This window comes from Pelobates fuscus, chromosome 6 (assembly GCF_036172605.1).
Source record: "Pelobates fuscus isolate aPelFus1 chromosome 6, aPelFus1.pri, whole genome shotgun sequence".
Lineage (NCBI taxonomy): Eukaryota > Metazoa > Chordata > Amphibia > Anura > Pelobatidae > Pelobates > Pelobates fuscus.
The window spans coordinates 249,280,854-249,299,170 of record NC_086322.1 but is presented as its reverse complement, the minus strand read 5'-3'; the positions used below and the strand labels follow the sequence as shown (position 1 = coordinate 249,299,170).

The 18,317-nt window shown below is 43.2% G+C and overlaps 1 protein-coding gene across 1 annotated transcript in view; it reads right to left on the bottom strand.

Annotated features, from left to right (window-relative positions):
• Positions 1 to 11,134, bottom strand: part of LOC134614771 (membrane primary amine oxidase-like) — a 38,033-nt gene extending 26,899 nt beyond the window's left edge. Inside the window, exon 1 of the mRNA XM_063458915.1 lies at positions 9,460 to 11,134. Within this exon, the coding sequence (XP_063314985.1) occupies positions 9,460 to 11,044 (1,585 nt within the window). The 5' untranslated portion in view covers positions 11,045 to 11,134. The remainder of the gene's footprint in view (positions 1 to 9,459) is intronic.
• Between the last annotated feature and the right edge of the window lie 7,183 nt (positions 11,135 to 18,317).

Below are 18,317 nucleotides of genomic sequence, written 5' to 3'. Positions count from 1 at the left end.
TGCCGTCATAACGGCTTTAAAGCCCACTTAACCCGTGACGGCATAGCACGCCGTAACGGCGTTAAGGGGTTAACAAGGTTTACGTGTAGAAAAATACAACAATGGTGAGAGAAATGAACTTTCACCAGGGATGAAGTGGTTGTAGATACTCAGGGCATAACCCAAAATTAACATAGAGTGGCACGTGCATTCCATAGTCAGCTCTTGACAAAGGCTCATTGTGTCGCCGAAACGCGCGTTGGGCTAAGTTCCCATCACTGTGGATTCTCTTAGATTAGGACCACTGCCTTTTATCTCAATCTCTCCTTAGTACTATTGGGGGTTTTTCTACTACTGAGTACTCTACAATTACCATTATAGCTAGGTTTCTGCACAGCATTTACCTACCAAACTATTTACAGCTAATTTAGACTATCTCGGTCAGAATAGGGAACTCCTCATACCCTAAATTTCCTTTAGCAATACAGCACTGAGGATCTCTTGCTAGGGTGACTGACTACTATAAGCTAAAACAGAGATTAACCCTGACAATAGTTTTACTATTTTCTTCGCTATACACAAGAACCTACCGTAGCATTTAGCGTTTGAAGATTGTTTTGTGGGAAGGGATTCCTATCTCGGTCGCTTCAGATCCCTATCTGGAGTTCTAACATTACGGCTGTTTCTTGGGGTTCCGGAGAAATTTGGCATTTATAGAGCATACCAAGATCCCTCCCCTTATATTATATATTACACACTTCATTCAACTATATGTGTAGAGGCACATCTACTGCGGTGTATACCACTGAGCGAGCCACATTTATAGCTTGCAATATACCAATATACTAGCTTCTGATACTATTAACTTCTGGGATATTATAATCGGGGAAAAGTTTCTCTTTGTACTTTCACTGCTAGCTTCGCGTTTTAACTACGATTCAAACTGTGGTTTGCTGCTATGTACTTCCCCAAATATCTCAATACCTCTATATCTCATCTTTAACTAACATACTCACCCTGCACCCCCTAAGGTATATGTTCGAATCCATATATATAACTGGAGACACCCTTATCCTAAGTTACTTATAACTCTACTTACAGGGTGATTTCCTCTTCATTTATATTAGGACAAGTGTATGTATCAGAAAGTATCCAATTCAGTGTCAGACTCAGACTAGCAATTTGTTGCAAATGAAACAACAATGTTTTGCAACATTATATAGCATACCAGTCTCAGTCTTTATTTAACCCATTGATACAAACCTAAGCAGTTGGTCCTATTTTAACCATTTATTATTTATTTTGTTGCACTTTATATTCAAATTGTTCACTTAGATATTTTTTAGTTGTTTGTCTTCTCATTAGGGATTTAATAAAATTATAGTTATTCTTTGCTCTTTATAAGTAAAGGCACTTTTTAACCTATTACTGGCAGAGCAGCCTTTCTGAGGGTACTGGGACTGCTATTGGGTCCCTCTGTTTAGCTAATCTATTCCCGTCTTCCTCCCAAGGTTTACGTTTATGTGGGCCACACAAAAACAAAACCTTAAATTTTCATAGGGTTTATTCATAGGTTTATTTTGAAAATTACAGTATTAAAAAACAGCATCCCCCTCTCCTAAACACAGCACCCCCTCTACTAAATCCCAGTACCCACCTCTAACCAATATGTAGACTCCGCTCACATTGCTGCTACCAGTATGCGACTCTGGAGTCCGGCCTCTGGTATACCCCAAATGGCGTTGTCCGCACCCTGTGCCAAATTTGATCCTCCCGCTACTTCATGAAACCCTGTGAAGGTGGAGTACGTTGATGTCACGTCGAAATGTGACATGGTGTTGCATGCCTCCATGCACCTCCAGGTACTCCACTGTCCAGTCGCAGCCAATGCAACACTGACTAACACACACACACTCACTGACAGACACACTCACTGACAGACACACTCACTGACAGACACACACACTGACAGACACACACACTGACAGACACACACTGACACACACACTGACACACACACTCACTGACAGACACACACACACACACTTTACTTTATTGCTCCCTACCGTTTGGGACCGATGTGGGGCATCTCCCCAGGGTCCTTCTATCTGCTCCTCACTGCTCCCTCGCGCGGTTTAGTGATGCCGGGAGCCAGAATATGACGTCATATTCGGGCGCCCGGCTTCAATACAGACGGCATGCGCGAGGGAGCAGTGAGGAGCAGGAACACTGAGCTCCCTCGCTGGCCCTCCTCCCCAGCCTGGTAAGTTTTAGCAGAGTAGGCACATGCAATGTGGGGAAAGCATGTGCCTACTCTGCTTGGAACACTAGACATGTACTCGTGGCTCACCGGACCGAGTTTGACATGCTTGATCTAGTGGGTAGTGTATCCTATGAAAGGTAGTGCAGGACAAGAGGGAGCAGGATATCAAGCCTAGTGTACGGGTATACATAGTATGTTAAAGTCTCTAGACAGGCTGCTTAAATATTCCATCCAATCTGGCGCCGTCTGCCGTATTGCTTCGTAACAATGTCGGAGTTTCCAAGTTATTAGACAAGGTGGTCTGGGGGTGAGGGTAACGAAGCCAGCGCCTCTTGCTAATACTTCAGACAGTCATCCGATTCCAGTACGGGGGTCACTGCTTAGGTGAGGGCTCACTCCGCATTGGGGAGCTTTGTAGCTATGTGGAGTCGGGGTGCCCCTACAACCCTAGGGTTGTGGGAGGGCTGGTACCCTTTTGCCACGAACCTGGAGTCCTTTGAAGTCCAGGGTCTTCCCGTTTGGGATGATATAGTGGGCGCTGCCTGTTGTCTGTATGGGTCTCCGTTTGCATCTCGTAGCCCTCCGTGAGTGCGGCCGGTACTTGTGGGTCAAAACCCTCTTTGTTCTCAGTCAAGGTGGGCAGCGTGTGCTGGTTGTGGAAGCTGGGGACAAGTTTGAGCCATTGAGAGGTTTCCCAGTCCTCCCCCTGCTGACATCTTGTGCTCCCCTAGTCTGCAATAGTAGAGCCCTTGGGTGTTTTGTGCAGTCTGATAACTTAGCCCCGAATTTTGCAAATTTCTCTTCAAGATTGTCCGTCGCTTTAATTCTGGGGCCTGCCATGTCAGGCTGTAGCAGTTTCAGGCCGCGTGTGATTAGGCCTTGTGCATCTGCCATCTTGGTTCTCTCTGCTCCCGTTCAGCACAGGAGTTGTACAGGGTCCTCTCAGACATGTTAGGCTATGGCAGCTCAGATCAGCGGGGACCGTGTTACCCCACCGGTAGAGATGTCCCGAATAGTTAGCTGGCGAATAGTTCCCGGCAAACCAATCAGCAGCAGACCCTCCCTCCCAGACCCTCCCACCTCCTGGACAGCATCCATTTTAGATTCATTCAGAAGCTGCATTCTTAGTGAGAGGAGGGACAGTGTAGCTGCTGCTGATTTAATAGGGAAATCGATAGCTAGGTTAGTGTATTCAGTGTCCACTACAGTCCTGAAGGACTCATCTGAACTCTGCTGTAAGGACAGCACCCCAAAAAGCCCTTTTTAGGGCTAGAACATCAGTCTGTTTTTTTTTTCCTGTGTAATCGAATTGCAGTTGCCTGCCTGCCAGCGTGTGTGTCAGGCTCACAGCGTATACTTGCCCAGTGCCACCACTCATATCTGGTATCACAATAGCTTGCATTTAAAAAAAAATATATTTTTTGACTGGAATATAATACCAGTCTGTTTCCTTCACACGTGTGCATTTCAGGGCCTGCCAGGGCACAGTGTCACACCAGTGCAACTCATATCTGGTGTAACAGTAGTGTACATTTAAAAAAACAAAACACTTTTTTGACTGTGAAATAATAGCAGTCAGTTTCCTTCACACGTGTGCGTTTCAGGGCCTGCCAGGGCACAGTGTCACACCAGTGCAACACATATCTGGTGTAACAGTAGTATACATTTAAAAAAAAAAACGCACCATTGACGCACCATCCTCCTCCAGCTTAGCTTCGGGCACCTCTCAAGTTACCACTCGCCCGCCTGCCGCCACCACCAACACTAGCACCACAGCCGCTTCACTTGATCTGTCAGAGGAGTAATTTACACATCAGTTGGAAGAAATGAGTGATGCGCAACCATTATTGCCAGAGGATGTAGATAACAGGGATATGTCTCAGTCAGGCAGCATTACACACATGGACGTACGGTGTGATGATGATGATGTTGTATCCGCTGCTGCTTCCTTTGCGGAGTTGTCAGATACAAGTGAAGCGGTTGATGATGACGATGCATCCGTGGATCTCACGTGGGTGCCCGCTAGAAGAGAAGAAGAACAGGGGGAAAGTTCAGATGGGGAGACAGAGAGGAGGAGGAGGAGACGAGTTGGAGGGGCGGACCCGGAAGCGGTCACGTGATCGGACTGATCGGACTGCAATCAGGAAGCGTTTTTACAATATTTGTTCATGCTTTTATGTGGGTGATTCTGTGAGTCCATACCCACCACATCCCAAGTAAGGGTTTTAATTTGTTTATGTAATAAACTTACCTAAGATACTATTCAATTGGAGGTCCTCCCCTTCTGTTTTCACACACAGCACAACAGGGATCGGCAGTGAACATATCCTTTGGAGAATTCAGCAGTGTGGGGATATCCCCTCTCCAAAAGAGCCTTACAAACCCAGAGCCAGGGGTGATAGGGCTCTGGGACATGTGAGTTTTTTTCCCTAAGATTTCTCTAAGTGTATAGGAGTGTATTCAGACAGTCTGCACTATTATTTGTGTTTTATATTTGCAGATTATTTTAGCGCGCTGTTTTGGTAACTATGGAGGAGGAGACGAGTTGGAAGCAGGGGGAGGTCGTCGCAAGGAGCTAGTGGCACAGTCAGACAGCATGCATCGGCACCCGGGGTCAACCACACAGCACGCCAATCAATGCATGCTGTTGCCAGAATGCTGTCACCACCAGAATGCTGTCATTGCAGAGCTCAGCAGTGTGGTATTTTTGTTTGTGTGTCTGCCTCTGACAACAGCGATGCCATTTGCAACCTGTGCCAAAAGAAACTGAGTCGTGGGAAGTCAAACACCCACCTAGGTACTACTGCTTTGCGAAGGCACATGATTGCAAATCACAAACACCTATGGGATCAACACATGAGTACAAGCAGCACATAAACTCAAAGCCGCCATCCTCCTCCTGGTCTTCAGCCACATCAACCACTGCTGTCCTCCTTGCCCCCTCTCAACCATCCGCCACTCCGTCTCTCGCCTTGAGCAGTTCCTGCTCATCTGCCCACAGTCAGGTGTCTGTCAAGGACATGTTTGAGCGTAAGAAGCCAATGTCACAAAGTCACCCCCTTGCCCAGCATCTGACAGCTGGCTTGTCTGAACTCTTAGTCCGCCAGCTTTTACCATACAAGCTGGTGGAGTCTGAGGCATTCCAAAAATTTGCAGCTATTGGGACACCGCAGTGGAAGGTACCCGGCCGAAATTTCTTTGCACAAAAGGCAATCCCCAACCTGTACTTGATTGTGCAAAAGGAAGTAATGGCATGTCTGGCAGTGTGGGATGGAGCCAATGGCAGTGTAGAAGGGAACAGTGTGGGAGGGGGCTAGTGGCAGTGTGGTAGGGGTTAGTGTGAGAGGGGGCCAGTGGCAGTGTGGGAGGGAGACAGTGGGGAGTGAGGCAATGGTAGTGTGAGAGGGAGACAGTTGGGAGGGGGGAAGTGGGATGGTGGCAGTGTGGGAGGGAGACAGTGGGGAGGAGGCAGTGGCCGTGTGGGAGGGGGACAACGTGGGAGGGGGCCAGTGGCAGTGTAGAAGGGGACAGTGTGGGAGGGGGCCAGTGGTGGTGTTGTAGGGGGCCAGTGTGAGAGGGGGCAGTGACAGTCTGGGAAGGAGACCGTGGTAAGTGGGGTGGTGGCAGTGTGGGAGGGAGGAAGTGGGGTGGTGGCAGTGTGGGAGGGAGACAGTGGGGAGGGGGTAGTGGCAGTGTGGGAGGGAGACAGTGGGGAGGGGGCAGTTGCAGTGGGGAGGATGACATTGCAGAGGGTGCACCAAAAAGAGATCTCTTACCTTTCCCACCATGTGTGCACAGCTCCTGTGTCTCCTGGCTGCGCCCTCCCACGCGATGCTGTCAGTACCAGCCTCTCACTGCTCTGCTCTTTGATGAGGAAGCAAGGGAGCAGAGCCGCAGCAAGCCAAGAGGGACTGAGAGCTGTGAGGGCTCCTGCATCTTTCTGACAGTATGGAGAAGCAGTGTAAAGCTTCTCCATCCTGTCACTCTGTTCAGGCATAAAGTATAAAGTAAACAAATCCAGGGTAAGTTGGTCTCGGGGTACCCTGGATCAGCTCAGTTCCAACATGACAGACAGGTACAGGTACAGCTGATCTGTACTGTACCTGGGGGTACGCGTACCAAGGGTTGGGAACCCCTGTCCTAGTGTAACCTCTTCCTCACGTACCTTTCCTTTTGTCACGAACGCACCCTACTCCAAGAGTGTGTGTGACGTAGTTGTGGTGGTGAAAGGGTTAACGTTCACTATTTGTCTGCACTAGACAGTAAATAATGGCAAAATCCCCCTTTAAACACCACCCACACTTAAACATAATAATGTAACGATTACTATATTAACTCTGCCACTACCATGACAATTTATAAATGGGGTGCCTTGGTCCTCCAGGTAAATCAGTAATAAAACCCACCAAATATTACTTAGCACAATATTTAAGGAATGCAAACATACTCATTAGTCTCTTCAGGTAACGTGATTCTTAACCAGACAAAGGCAGAACTTAAGAAATGAATGTTTATTATGAGCAAAAATAGTCACAGTGCATATAAAAATATATGATAAAAAAATTATTTACACCAACAACAGATAAAAACAAAAAGTATAAAATACAGAACTAGTACAACTTCTGCCCAGGGGGTCTCTGGCAAGGAAAGATGGTGACTCACTTAGAATTAGATTCTTGGCCCCAGCAAGTACACTAGCACCCTTCAGGATCATTAGAGATTTACCCTATGGATTACCACACCTCACCCAGTGGTGGAGTTAAGGTGTATCTATGGAAATACTAAGTGACCACCCCCTTGTGTCCAGACCCAGATCAATCCAAATGGAAACATTTGGATTGAAGATAGAAATCTTCTCTTATGTACCTGCCACAGAAATAATAATTGCATCTACGAATGTGTTATTATTTTCCCATCCCATAGACATATTACACGCCCCACCTGCGATCTAATAGGACAGACATCACAATCCCTGCCACACGGTTTAAGTTGTGCAACTCATGTTTAGGCTTAATTAAAAGATTGGGCTTGTCCCATTCCAAATATAATAAAAAATTAGGCTTAATTATTAAGCTGTGGGTAAGTATTAATGTTTCTCTTGGATATGATACTGGAACACAAGGGTCTTCATGAAACTGAAGTCATTACCATGTAGAAGGATTGAACTATCACTTGCCAAATGGATGAAGAGACTTTCAGACTTTTTTCAAGTGTAGAACCTCACACCTTGCAAAGCCTTGATTACTTTACATCCATATGGTAAAATCCTTTTCACATTGCTATGCCCTTCATACTACCCCTTCTGCCATCTGACCTCTGTGGCGGTCCCAGCTTCAAAAGATGTGACCCCTTTTGACCTCGACAATAACATCTCTGCCATTTGCTACACAAATTAAATTAAAGGACAATATTCCAAAGTGCAATAATAAATTATGCACCCTTGCCGTGACACCTTTGCTCTCCCCTAAAGGGCAGCACTCTATTTTCTCCTCCAGCTCTGCTTTAGTTCTACTTGTTTGATTGCTTCCTCCTTGTGTTTTACGCCCCACCTCCTATACACTGTAAGCTAGTTCTAGCAGGGCCCTCTTCAACCTATTGTAATCTCCCCCTTTGATAATATTGTAAAGTGCTGTGGAATATGCTGGTGCTATATAAATACTAGTGATAATAATAATAATATATATTTAGCCATCTTTAAATGGCAAAGAGGCCAAATGGGGGTCATGTATGTTCCTGGAGAGCTTAAACTTATCTTAATTGCCCTCAATATACAAAAAGATCTGGAGATACCAAAAACCACTCAAAAGAAAACTTCACAGACACATGTGAAATGATTGCAGACACTTTGATCATTTTCCTTCACAAACAGTTTTATCCTATCACTTCAGGGGTGCCCAAAAGGTAGATAACCAGATGTTTTAAAACTACAGCTTCCATTATGCTGTCACTATAAAGACATGCTAAAAGCATGCAAAACATCATGGTAGGAGTTGTTGTTTTTTCTTTTTGTTTACATCATTTGGGGATCTTTTGGGCAGCCTAGGTCTATGTATTTGTTTTTGTTTCTTTTATATAAACTATGTATAAATATGTCTGAGTTTAACCCAACAAATATGCCTGATGAAGGGACATTAGTGCCCTGAAAGCTAGCTGAATATCACTCTACATTAGCCAATGAAGGTGGTGTTATTCTTAGTGAGAGATAAATTAATTTGAATATGAATGGAATAATAAATGACAGAAGGGAAGAATAAAAGAAAATAAGAAAAAAAATGAAATTGAAACTGAAATGAGCAGAGTGTAGAAAAAAAAAAACTTACAATGGAAAGGAACCTCTGCTCACTGTCCAACAGTACATTATTTTACATAGTGGAATGAAGACTCAAGAAGAGATTGCATCTCTAAGTTGGGCATTACCTCTTTTGAATGAAGGGCCGCATTCCCCTCTAATCTTTAAGAGACCCTAGTAGAATCTTTCTATACAAAACAGAGGGATATGATCCAATTTTGGTCAATTGGGGAGAACCCTCTTTTTAGTGTGGATGTTTCACACATGACATGGTAAAAATGGCAATCACATGTCAAGTATGTTTACAGCATGGGGGGTTCAACTATGGTTCAACTATGTTATAATGATGATGATGATCTATATTATATGGACAAGGCTAAGATAATGCTCAAATTATTAGATCGAGCTACTTCATCCACAAATATAGTATGTCCCATTCCTGTGCATTTAATGTATTCCTTCATTTTCACTGAAAGCATTACAGAATCTTAACGTTTGCTTTTTTTTAGGGAAGCTGCGCGGATGTTTAATGTGAAAGTATAGAGTGTATTTTATATATATATATTATTATTATTATTATTATTTTATTTTATTTTAATTATTTTTTTTTTTTAATATGTCATTTTTCATATAAATTGAATGGAGTTGATTTCAACAGACTATATATGTATTCACTATATATGTATCATTAAAAATAATAGCATCAACCAGACAAATAAAGTCAAAAATAACTAAAGAAGGAAGAAGAGGAAAGAGACCTTGAAAGGAGAGCCAAGGAAACATTCATTTCAAACTTGGATCTAGCAAATTAAATTAACCAAACAAATTAATTACAATCTAATAAATTAACCGACTCCGTGCAGAGGTATGCAATATGCAAAACACTTTTATAGCTCACACCTACTTGTTTTAATGAGCAACAACTTACCTCCAACATCCAGATCAACCTTGTAATTGATGAAGTGCGTGTGGATCGTTCCCAGTGTGTTGGGGCCCACTCGGTTGCCATAATTTGTCCCTCCTTCCATATAGAATGAAGTGCTGATGTATCCTGTAGCATGGACCTTTGATTCAATAGCCCCGTTTTGATAGAAAATGAAATCAAACACATAGTCATAATTACCCAGGGTCGCAATGCTTCTTACCACCAAAACTGTGTTGGCCAAGCCACCATAGTAAAAGGAACCCAGGCTTGAGAAATGCCGCCTCAGTGGAAGACCTGAGTTGAACTCAAAGATACAAATAGAATCTTTGTTGCGGATCCAGGAGTCTGAATCTAAGAGATAAAAGGTATCAACGTAAGTAGCAGAATAAGGACAGTCAATGCCGCGCACCAGCTGGAACATGAAACGTCCAATCCCAAAACTTCCATCCATGTATCTTGTTAACATTCCTCCAGGAGCATTTGATCCATAAACCGAGATGGCTTCTTGAACGCTAAGTTCATAGACTATTCTCTCGTCTTGAAACCTGATATCATACAGTCTAAGTCCTGAGTTAGCATCAGCGCCAAATGCAAGACTCCAATGTTGGAACAAAATGTTGTTGTTTTTGACACTGTAACGTGGTCCTTGCGGCTCGTACTGCCTGGGGATGTCAGAGACTGAGCTCTTAGGTGGTTTCAGAGACGCGAAGTCATCTTTGAGCAGTGGCTTCCTCATTTTCACTACAGTCACAGTGCCAGCCAGGTATTGTGTTTCCAATTCTTCCATGCCCTCAAAAAAACGCCCATTATAAAATACCTTTTCCACCGACCACTTTTTGACATCAAGGTTTTTGTGATTCACCAGGATTTCCAGTCCTACTGGGTGCAAATAAAAACCACTGCCTTGATTATTAAAGAACACAACAAACCAGGTACTTCTGTCTCCAGACTTGTAGCCTCGTGGGGCACTGGTCAAAAAAGAAAAGAAACCACTTTCAAAGTCATTATATCCAAACACATCTTTCAGAAATGTCTGTGCCTTTGGGAAATCCACCTTGGTGATGTGATGTTCTATTTGTCCAAACTCCTTACCAAGCGCTGGTCTGCGGTAATAAGGAATGTGACTATGATATTTTTCGATAGTAACATCTTTGATGTACGTAGGGTTTGGAAGAGGTCCGACCACGAATTCTTTAACTTCGGGGTTTGTTTCCTTTCCCAAATATACCACAGCCAATGCTTCTCTTCTAGGCTTTGCTCCACTCTTGTCCAAATACAAAAGAACATCTTGTTTTTTGGGGAGCTGAAGAACAACAGAATAAATGCAGTTGTTGTCAGGGTCAGCTTTGGAGACATCCACTAAGTCAACCTTTAAATTTTTCTTGAGGTAATCCATCACTTCATTGATTTCTTCTGGTGTCAAATCTGCGAAAACCAAACTTTTTTCATTGTGCTTCAGTTGTGAAGAGATCTCTTTTTTAAGCACACAGCGTTTTAATTTTGGCCCCACCAAGAAAAAAGCGACCAAAGCTACAATTGTGCCAACAGCAACAAGAAACGCTGTTAATGTGATACTTTTTATATTCATGGTTAAAGTTCAGAATGCATCCATGCACTGTCCCAGTGCTGTGTTTTGAAGGACCCAGGCTGATTAAGAAAGAATGTTGCGTATCCTCAGTCTTTTTAACTGCTGGATCCAAAAACTTTTAAAAGGGGAGGGATAATGATTTGTGTGTGTGGTGGTCGGGTTGGGGGAGGGAGTAGGTTGATATCCTATACTTTGAACAGTTAACCATTTAATTTACAGAAGGCAAATCACGTAGCAAATATATATGGATATCCAGTGTTAGTTAAATAATATAGCAATATGCCCAAAGTTCCAGCAGTTAGGATGGGTATATGGCAAGAGAAAACGAAAATATACCGGTAAAAGGATATATTACAGTTATATAATACTTATGTGAGTCATAAGGAAGTTAGTAGGAAGGATAAAAAGAAATTGCATGGATGGAGCATTACATAGAATTATATTTAAAAAATAAAAATAAGAAGAAAACTATACTGAAAATAATGATTAACAAATGTTGGCAAGCTAATGAGATAAACACATCTAGATATTTCTAAATGATTAATATAAATATATATCTTTTTTTCTCAAGTCCTAATATGAGTGAATAGGGGGATAGAACACTTGCAACATTGTAACAAAAAAACACGGGTGTGAATTAAAGCGGTCTATTTAGTGAAATACGATTTTTAATTATTCTGGCAAGCAGGGGCGTACTAGGAAAAAAAAAATCCCTAGGCATTTTTTAATCAGAGAGGCCCACTGGTAGGGGATGAAACCAGAGAGGGGGGTATGTTGTGTCATCACCAATAAAAAGCATATACCACAAAATGAGCATGCAACTTCAATGCTCTTCCGAGGGCAGCCCATGCGCAGAGCCCTTCTAAAGAGCTTCTCATGGGAAAAAGGCCCTGTGCAATGAGCAGTGCTGTGTTTCCTTGTGACTTGTCTCTGATGTCTCCAGAAGTGAGTAACCAGAGGACAAGAAGGGCAGGAGAGAGCACTATGCATGCGTTTGGTGGCTACTTATTGCGTGTTGCGTATGTGTAGAGCAGGCATGTCAAACTCAAAGGCTAGCATGGGCCAAATAAATAAGGTTTACATTTATGTGGGCCGCAAAAAAAACCCCCAAGGTTTGTTTTGAAAAGTACAGTATAAAAAAACAACACCCCCCTCTACTAAATCCCAGTCCTCCCTCTACTAATCCCTGGCCCTTCTAAAAATAAATAAATAATATTAGCCAACAAGCAGGGGCGTACCTAGAGCATTTGGCATCCGAGGCTGGTCCTATTTTTAGCACCCCACCCCACCCCCGCCCCCTCAACTCTAAATATAAAAAACAACCTATCATTTTTTAAAATGTATTTAGCACTGAGCAGTATTTGTGTGTTTGAATGTATGCATGTTTTTGTATGGAGCATGTGTGAGTGAATGTAGGGGTGTGTTTGTAAGCAGTGTTGGCGTTTCAATGCAAGCATGCATTTGTGTATTGTGTGGTATTTGAATGCAGTGGTATGGTTATATATAATGGTGGGGTTTGTATGTAGTGTTGACGTTGAAATGCATGAGTGTATTTGTGTGTAGTGTTGGCGAGATTTTGAGATGTATGCACATATACACATACACGGACATACACACACACAGATACAAATTGACACACATGCAGACATTGTGGTGACTCTAGGAACAATGTATATATCAGGGGGTTGGGGGTCATATAAGATACCAGAAAGAAATAAAAAATATCCTCCTTCAAAATAGAAACAAAGGGAGACTGCCTAGAGATATGGATATAATCTGGATCATTATAAAGCTATACACAATGTAAATCTATCTGAAGAACCAAGAATAGTGGATGAGTCAGGGTGACTACTAAAGCAAAATTGCTTTACTCTGACTAAAAATTAACTCAGTTGGAATCCCTATAATAAGGGCTTTATTCAAAGTGGCCAAGCTAAGGGGCATCCAAAGGGTTAATAGAATGTAATTAGCAAGGTAGAGGGAGATAGTCAGTTCCTATAGTAAATGTTCACTCCAGTATGTATACATTGTAAGAGGGTAGGCTGATAGAAATCTTAGATAGTAGACATTTGGCTTGGGGCATATACCAGGTTGTTATATCTTGGTATGGGTGATGTCTCAAAGCAGCACTTTTAAACTAGCTGAAAGAAAAAGTAGCCTAGAGATAAGATAAAGCCTCTCTCCCTGTTAAGCTAGACAGTCAGAGGTTAGAAAAATAAAGGAAAAGTTGCTTGCTATAAAAATCATAACATGCTTAAATATACATGGTATAATACACCAAAGTAACCCTGTAAGATAAAGAAAATAGCCCGACGCGCATTCGATGCGCTGCGTGTGCGCTGACGAAGGTGCACACACACTGCGTATACCGGAGTCAACATTTACTATAGGAACTGAATATCTCCCTCTTCCTTGCCAATTACATTCTATTAACCCTTTGGATGCTTGGCCACTTTGAATAAAGCCCTTATTATAGGGATTCCAATTGAGTTAATTTTTAGTCAGAGTAAAGCAAATTTGCTTTAGTAGTCACCCTGACTCATCCACTATTCTTGATTCTTCAGTTAGATTTACATTGTGTATAGATTTCTAAAATATCTAGATTATATCCATATCTCTAAGCAGTCTCATTTTGTTTCTGTTTTGAAGAAGGATATTATTTATTTATTTCTGTGAATTAAGGCTCACACACCACTGGAGTGTCATTCTGGTGACTATATTGAAGTTGAGAGGTTCTGCAGCTGCAGACTATCCCGAACTTCAATATATCTCTTCACATAAGATACCACAATCAAGGGAGGAGGGTGAACAGTAAAACTTTTCACTAGGCAGTGCTCTGCATGCTGGCATCTGACTAACATTTGCATATAATTCACATTAGACACCCAGGTTTCTTGTTGTGGGCTGGCTGACACCTCTTAATTTCGATCTTTGTTTAGCAGATAACTCCTCTATTTGCTATCCTTATGCGGGATTGCCATATTTAAGGACACCAAATAAGGTGCTATCTGCTAAACAGCACCCTCATTTGGAATCTTTAAATATGGAAATCTCACATACGGGCCCCAATCCAGGGAATTATCTACTAAACAGCTAAAGGATCAACATTTTAAAAAGCCCTTTTCTTATTTTCAGTTGTTTAGTAGATAAATCCCTTATTTTTTATCTTTAAGTGGGATTGCAATATTTAAGGACACCAAATAAGGGAGCTATCTACTAAACACATACACAGAGATACACTCAATTACACACATAATGACATATATACACAAACACAATCACAGACCCACACACATAGAATCACAGACACACAATCACATACACACACACAAACATTACATACATACACATTTAATAATTAAGATGTCCACCCAGCCTCCCTACCTTACTCTAGAAGGGCTGGAGTGGATCCTCAGTCCCTGGTGGTCAGTGGTTGCGGCTGGGATCTCTGTGCACAGGTCCCTTTGCACACCCTGTAATGACGCTGAGGCCGCGATGACATCATATACCTGCTGCCGGCTCACTGCAGGGCGAAGACCGTCAGACACAGTCAGATGCACACAGTCTCACACACAGTCACTCATACACAGTTTCAGGCAGACAGTCAAATACGCAGTCACAGGCAGACAGTCACACATACACACAAACAGTCACAGACAGTCACACACGCACACACAATCACAGGCAGACAGTCACACAGGCAGACAGTCTCACATACATATACACACACACACAGTCACAGACAGTCACTCACCTACACACACACAATCACAGGCAGACAGTCACACACACACACACAGCCACAGACAGTCGCCAAATAAGGGAGCTATCTACTGAACACATACACAGAGATACACACAATTACACACATAATCACAGATATACACAAACACAATCACAGGCAAACAGTCACACATACAGTCACATACACACACAATCACAGGCAGACAGTCACACATACACATATACAGTCACACACACACACAATCACAGGCAGACAGTCACACATACACACATACAGTCACACACACACACAATCACAGGCAGACAGTCACACATACACGCACACAGTCACACACACACTCAATCAAAGGCAGACAGTCACACACACAGTCAAAGACAGTCACAATCACAGTTATAAGCACACACTCTCTCTCACTTACAGTCAGCTTGGGCTGGAGGAGGAGTGTATTCAGTCCCTGCTGTGTTTTAGTTGGGGAAGCAGGGACTCCTTCCTGCTTCCCCTCTGTGTGAGCAGTAAGAGGCTGCATTTAGCTCTGCCCCATACATCCGACTTGGCTCCGCCTCCACTGTCGATATGGCTCAGCCACCAAATCTCAGTGCAGGTTTCCTGCTCCCAGCCCCTGCATATCTTGTGTTGGCTGCCCGGCGCCCCTGCTGCTATAGCGCCCGGTGCAGCCACACAGCTCACAAAACCCCAAGCCTGGCCAGCCCTGGTGGCACCCACTTACCTGATGGCACCCAGGGTGGGACCGCCCCCCTACCCCACCCTTAGTATGCCACTGCCAACAAGCAGACTCCACTCACATTGCCGCTGCCAGTATGCGACTCTGGAGTCCAGCCTCTGGTATACCCCCAATGGCGCCGTCCGCACCCTGTGCCAAAGCGGATCCATCCGCTACTCCTTGAAACCCTGTGAAGGTGAAGCACGTTGACGTCACATCCGAATGTGATGTGGCGTTGCCTGCCTCTGTGATGTATGGGCGGTTGGGCTGTGTATGAGTGTGTGAGTGTATGAGTGAATGTATTATGTATGGGCATTGGGCAGTTGGGCTGTTGTTGGCTGTGAATGATGCACTTCCTTTCTTTTGGTTCTTTACTTCCTGTTCCTGTTGGCAGTTGGTGGAATGTTCCAGGGATTTGAAATGGCGGCTGCAGAAACCCTGTATAGCAAGGCTGCAATATGAAGATCCTGTTATATATGTATTAATAAAGTGAGTACTTCATTATACAGGAATTATTGGCTTATTTGTACAAAACATCACAGTGGCGACGAGGCTGTAGAACCCTAACTGACATGGCAGTCATTGGCACTATAAAGGACTTTGATCCTGACTCGGAATTATGGGCCTCTTTGGTTGAAAGGCTTGAACAATATTTCACAGCTAATGACATTCCTGACAATAAACAGGTCGCTGTTTTCCAAACAGTTATAGGAGCCAGGAACATAAACAGAATGTAGAGGCAGTTTTGCAAAGACTTATGGAATATGGATTGAAAGTGAATTTGGATAAATGCCAATTCATGCATGATTGTCTTGAATTTTGTGCTCATGTAATTGACAAACATGGGCTGCATACAACAGATGAGACGTTCAAGGCATTACAGGATGCTCCAACTCCACAAAATGTGACACAACTAAGGTCCTATCTTGGTCTGTTAAATTATTACAACCGTTTTTTGCCAAATTTAGCTCATGTCCTGTACCCTTTACATCGTCTTCTAGAGAGTAAACGACAATGGCGCTGGACAGTAGAATCGTTGTATATCATCAGGAGAATCGTTGGAAAGAAGCAGTGATAAAGGAAGTTCTGGGGCCGGCACACTATAAAGTTTTAACCTCTGATGGATGTTACACACGGAGACATACAAATCAACTTCGACCACGTATAATAGACAACCTATCAAAGTGGGTAGGGCCAGTCATGCAACCAGACACTAATATCTGGCATGGAGTTTGGCATGATGACATTTCTGAAGTATGCAATACACCTGGTACAGAGGCTCATGATGTAATAGGGGATGATTTGGAGGAAATACCCCATGAAACTCAGGAACAAGAACTGCCAAGCCACAGTTCAAGTAACCATGAAGGCTGTGGTCGTGAAAATACTGGCCATTCAACAAGAGAGAGAAGGGCCACAAACCGCTGGCAACCAGAAGATCCATTAAGGGACTATAGTCGGAGAAACTCCACAGTGAAAAGGCAGAAATGGTATCCTAGTAGGAGTAGAATAAGCTGTCCTGAAAAAAAGATTGTAGATCTTGAAGATGATGGACAGAATGATGCAAATTAAGGACACATTTTTAAATACCGTATATACTCGAGTATAAGCCGACCCGAATATAAGCCGAGGCCCCTAATTTTACCCCAAAAAACTGGGAAAACTTATTGACTCGAGTATAAGACTAGGGTGGGAAATGCAGCAGCTACTGGTAAATTTCTAAATAAAATTAGATCCTAAAAAAATATATTAATTGAATATTTATTTACAGTGTGTGTATAATGAATGCAGTGTGTGTGTATGAATGCAGTGTGAGTGTATGAATGCAGTGTGAGTGTATGAATGTCGCGTGTGTGTATGAGTGTCGCGTGTGTGTATGAGTGCCGCGTGTGTGTATGAGTGCAGCGTGTGTATGAGTGCAGTGTGTGTGTGTATGAATGCAGTGTGTGTGTATGAATGCAGTGTGTGTATGAGTGCAGTGTGTGTGTATATAAGTGCAGTGTGTGTGTATATGAGTGCAGTGTGTGTGTGTATGAGTGCAGTGTGTGTGTGTATGAGTGCAGTGTGTGTGTGTGTGAGTGCAGTGTGTGTGTGTGTGCAGTGTGTGTGTGTGTGTGTGCAGAGCCTTGGTGGGGGGTGGGCAATTTTTTTAATTTTTTTTTATTATTCTTTTTATTTTTTATTATTATTTATTATAATTTTATTTAATTTCATTATTATTATTTTTATATTATTATTTAATGTAATTATTATTATTATTAATATATATTTTTTTCGTCCCCCCTCCCTGCTTGATATATGGCAGGGAGGGGGGCTCTCCTTCCCTGGTGGTCCTTCATTGGCAGTTCAGTGGGGGGGGGGGCTGTGGGGGCTTTGAGAGAGCATTACTTACCTCTCCTGCAGCTCCTGTCAGCTCTCTCCTCCTCCGCGCCGTCCGTGCAGCTCCCTCTGTCAGCTCCCAGTGTAAGTCTCGCGAGAGCCGCGGCTCTCGCGAGACTTACACTGGGAGCTGACCGAGGTGCTGAACGGACGGCGCAGAGGAGAAGGGAGCTGACGGGAGCTGCAGGAGAGGTAAGTAACGCTCTCTCACAGCCCCCACAGCCCCTGTCTGTATTATGGCAATGTAAGTTGCCATAATACAGACTATTGACCCGAGTATAAGCCGAGTTGGGGTTTTTCAGCACAAAAAATGTGCTGAAAAACTCGGCTTATACTCGAGTATATACGGTAGTTCTTTTATTATTGTTGACTTTTTACTATTTTGTTTTGTTTCCTTTTTTTTGTTGAGAAAGGAAGGAGATGTGATG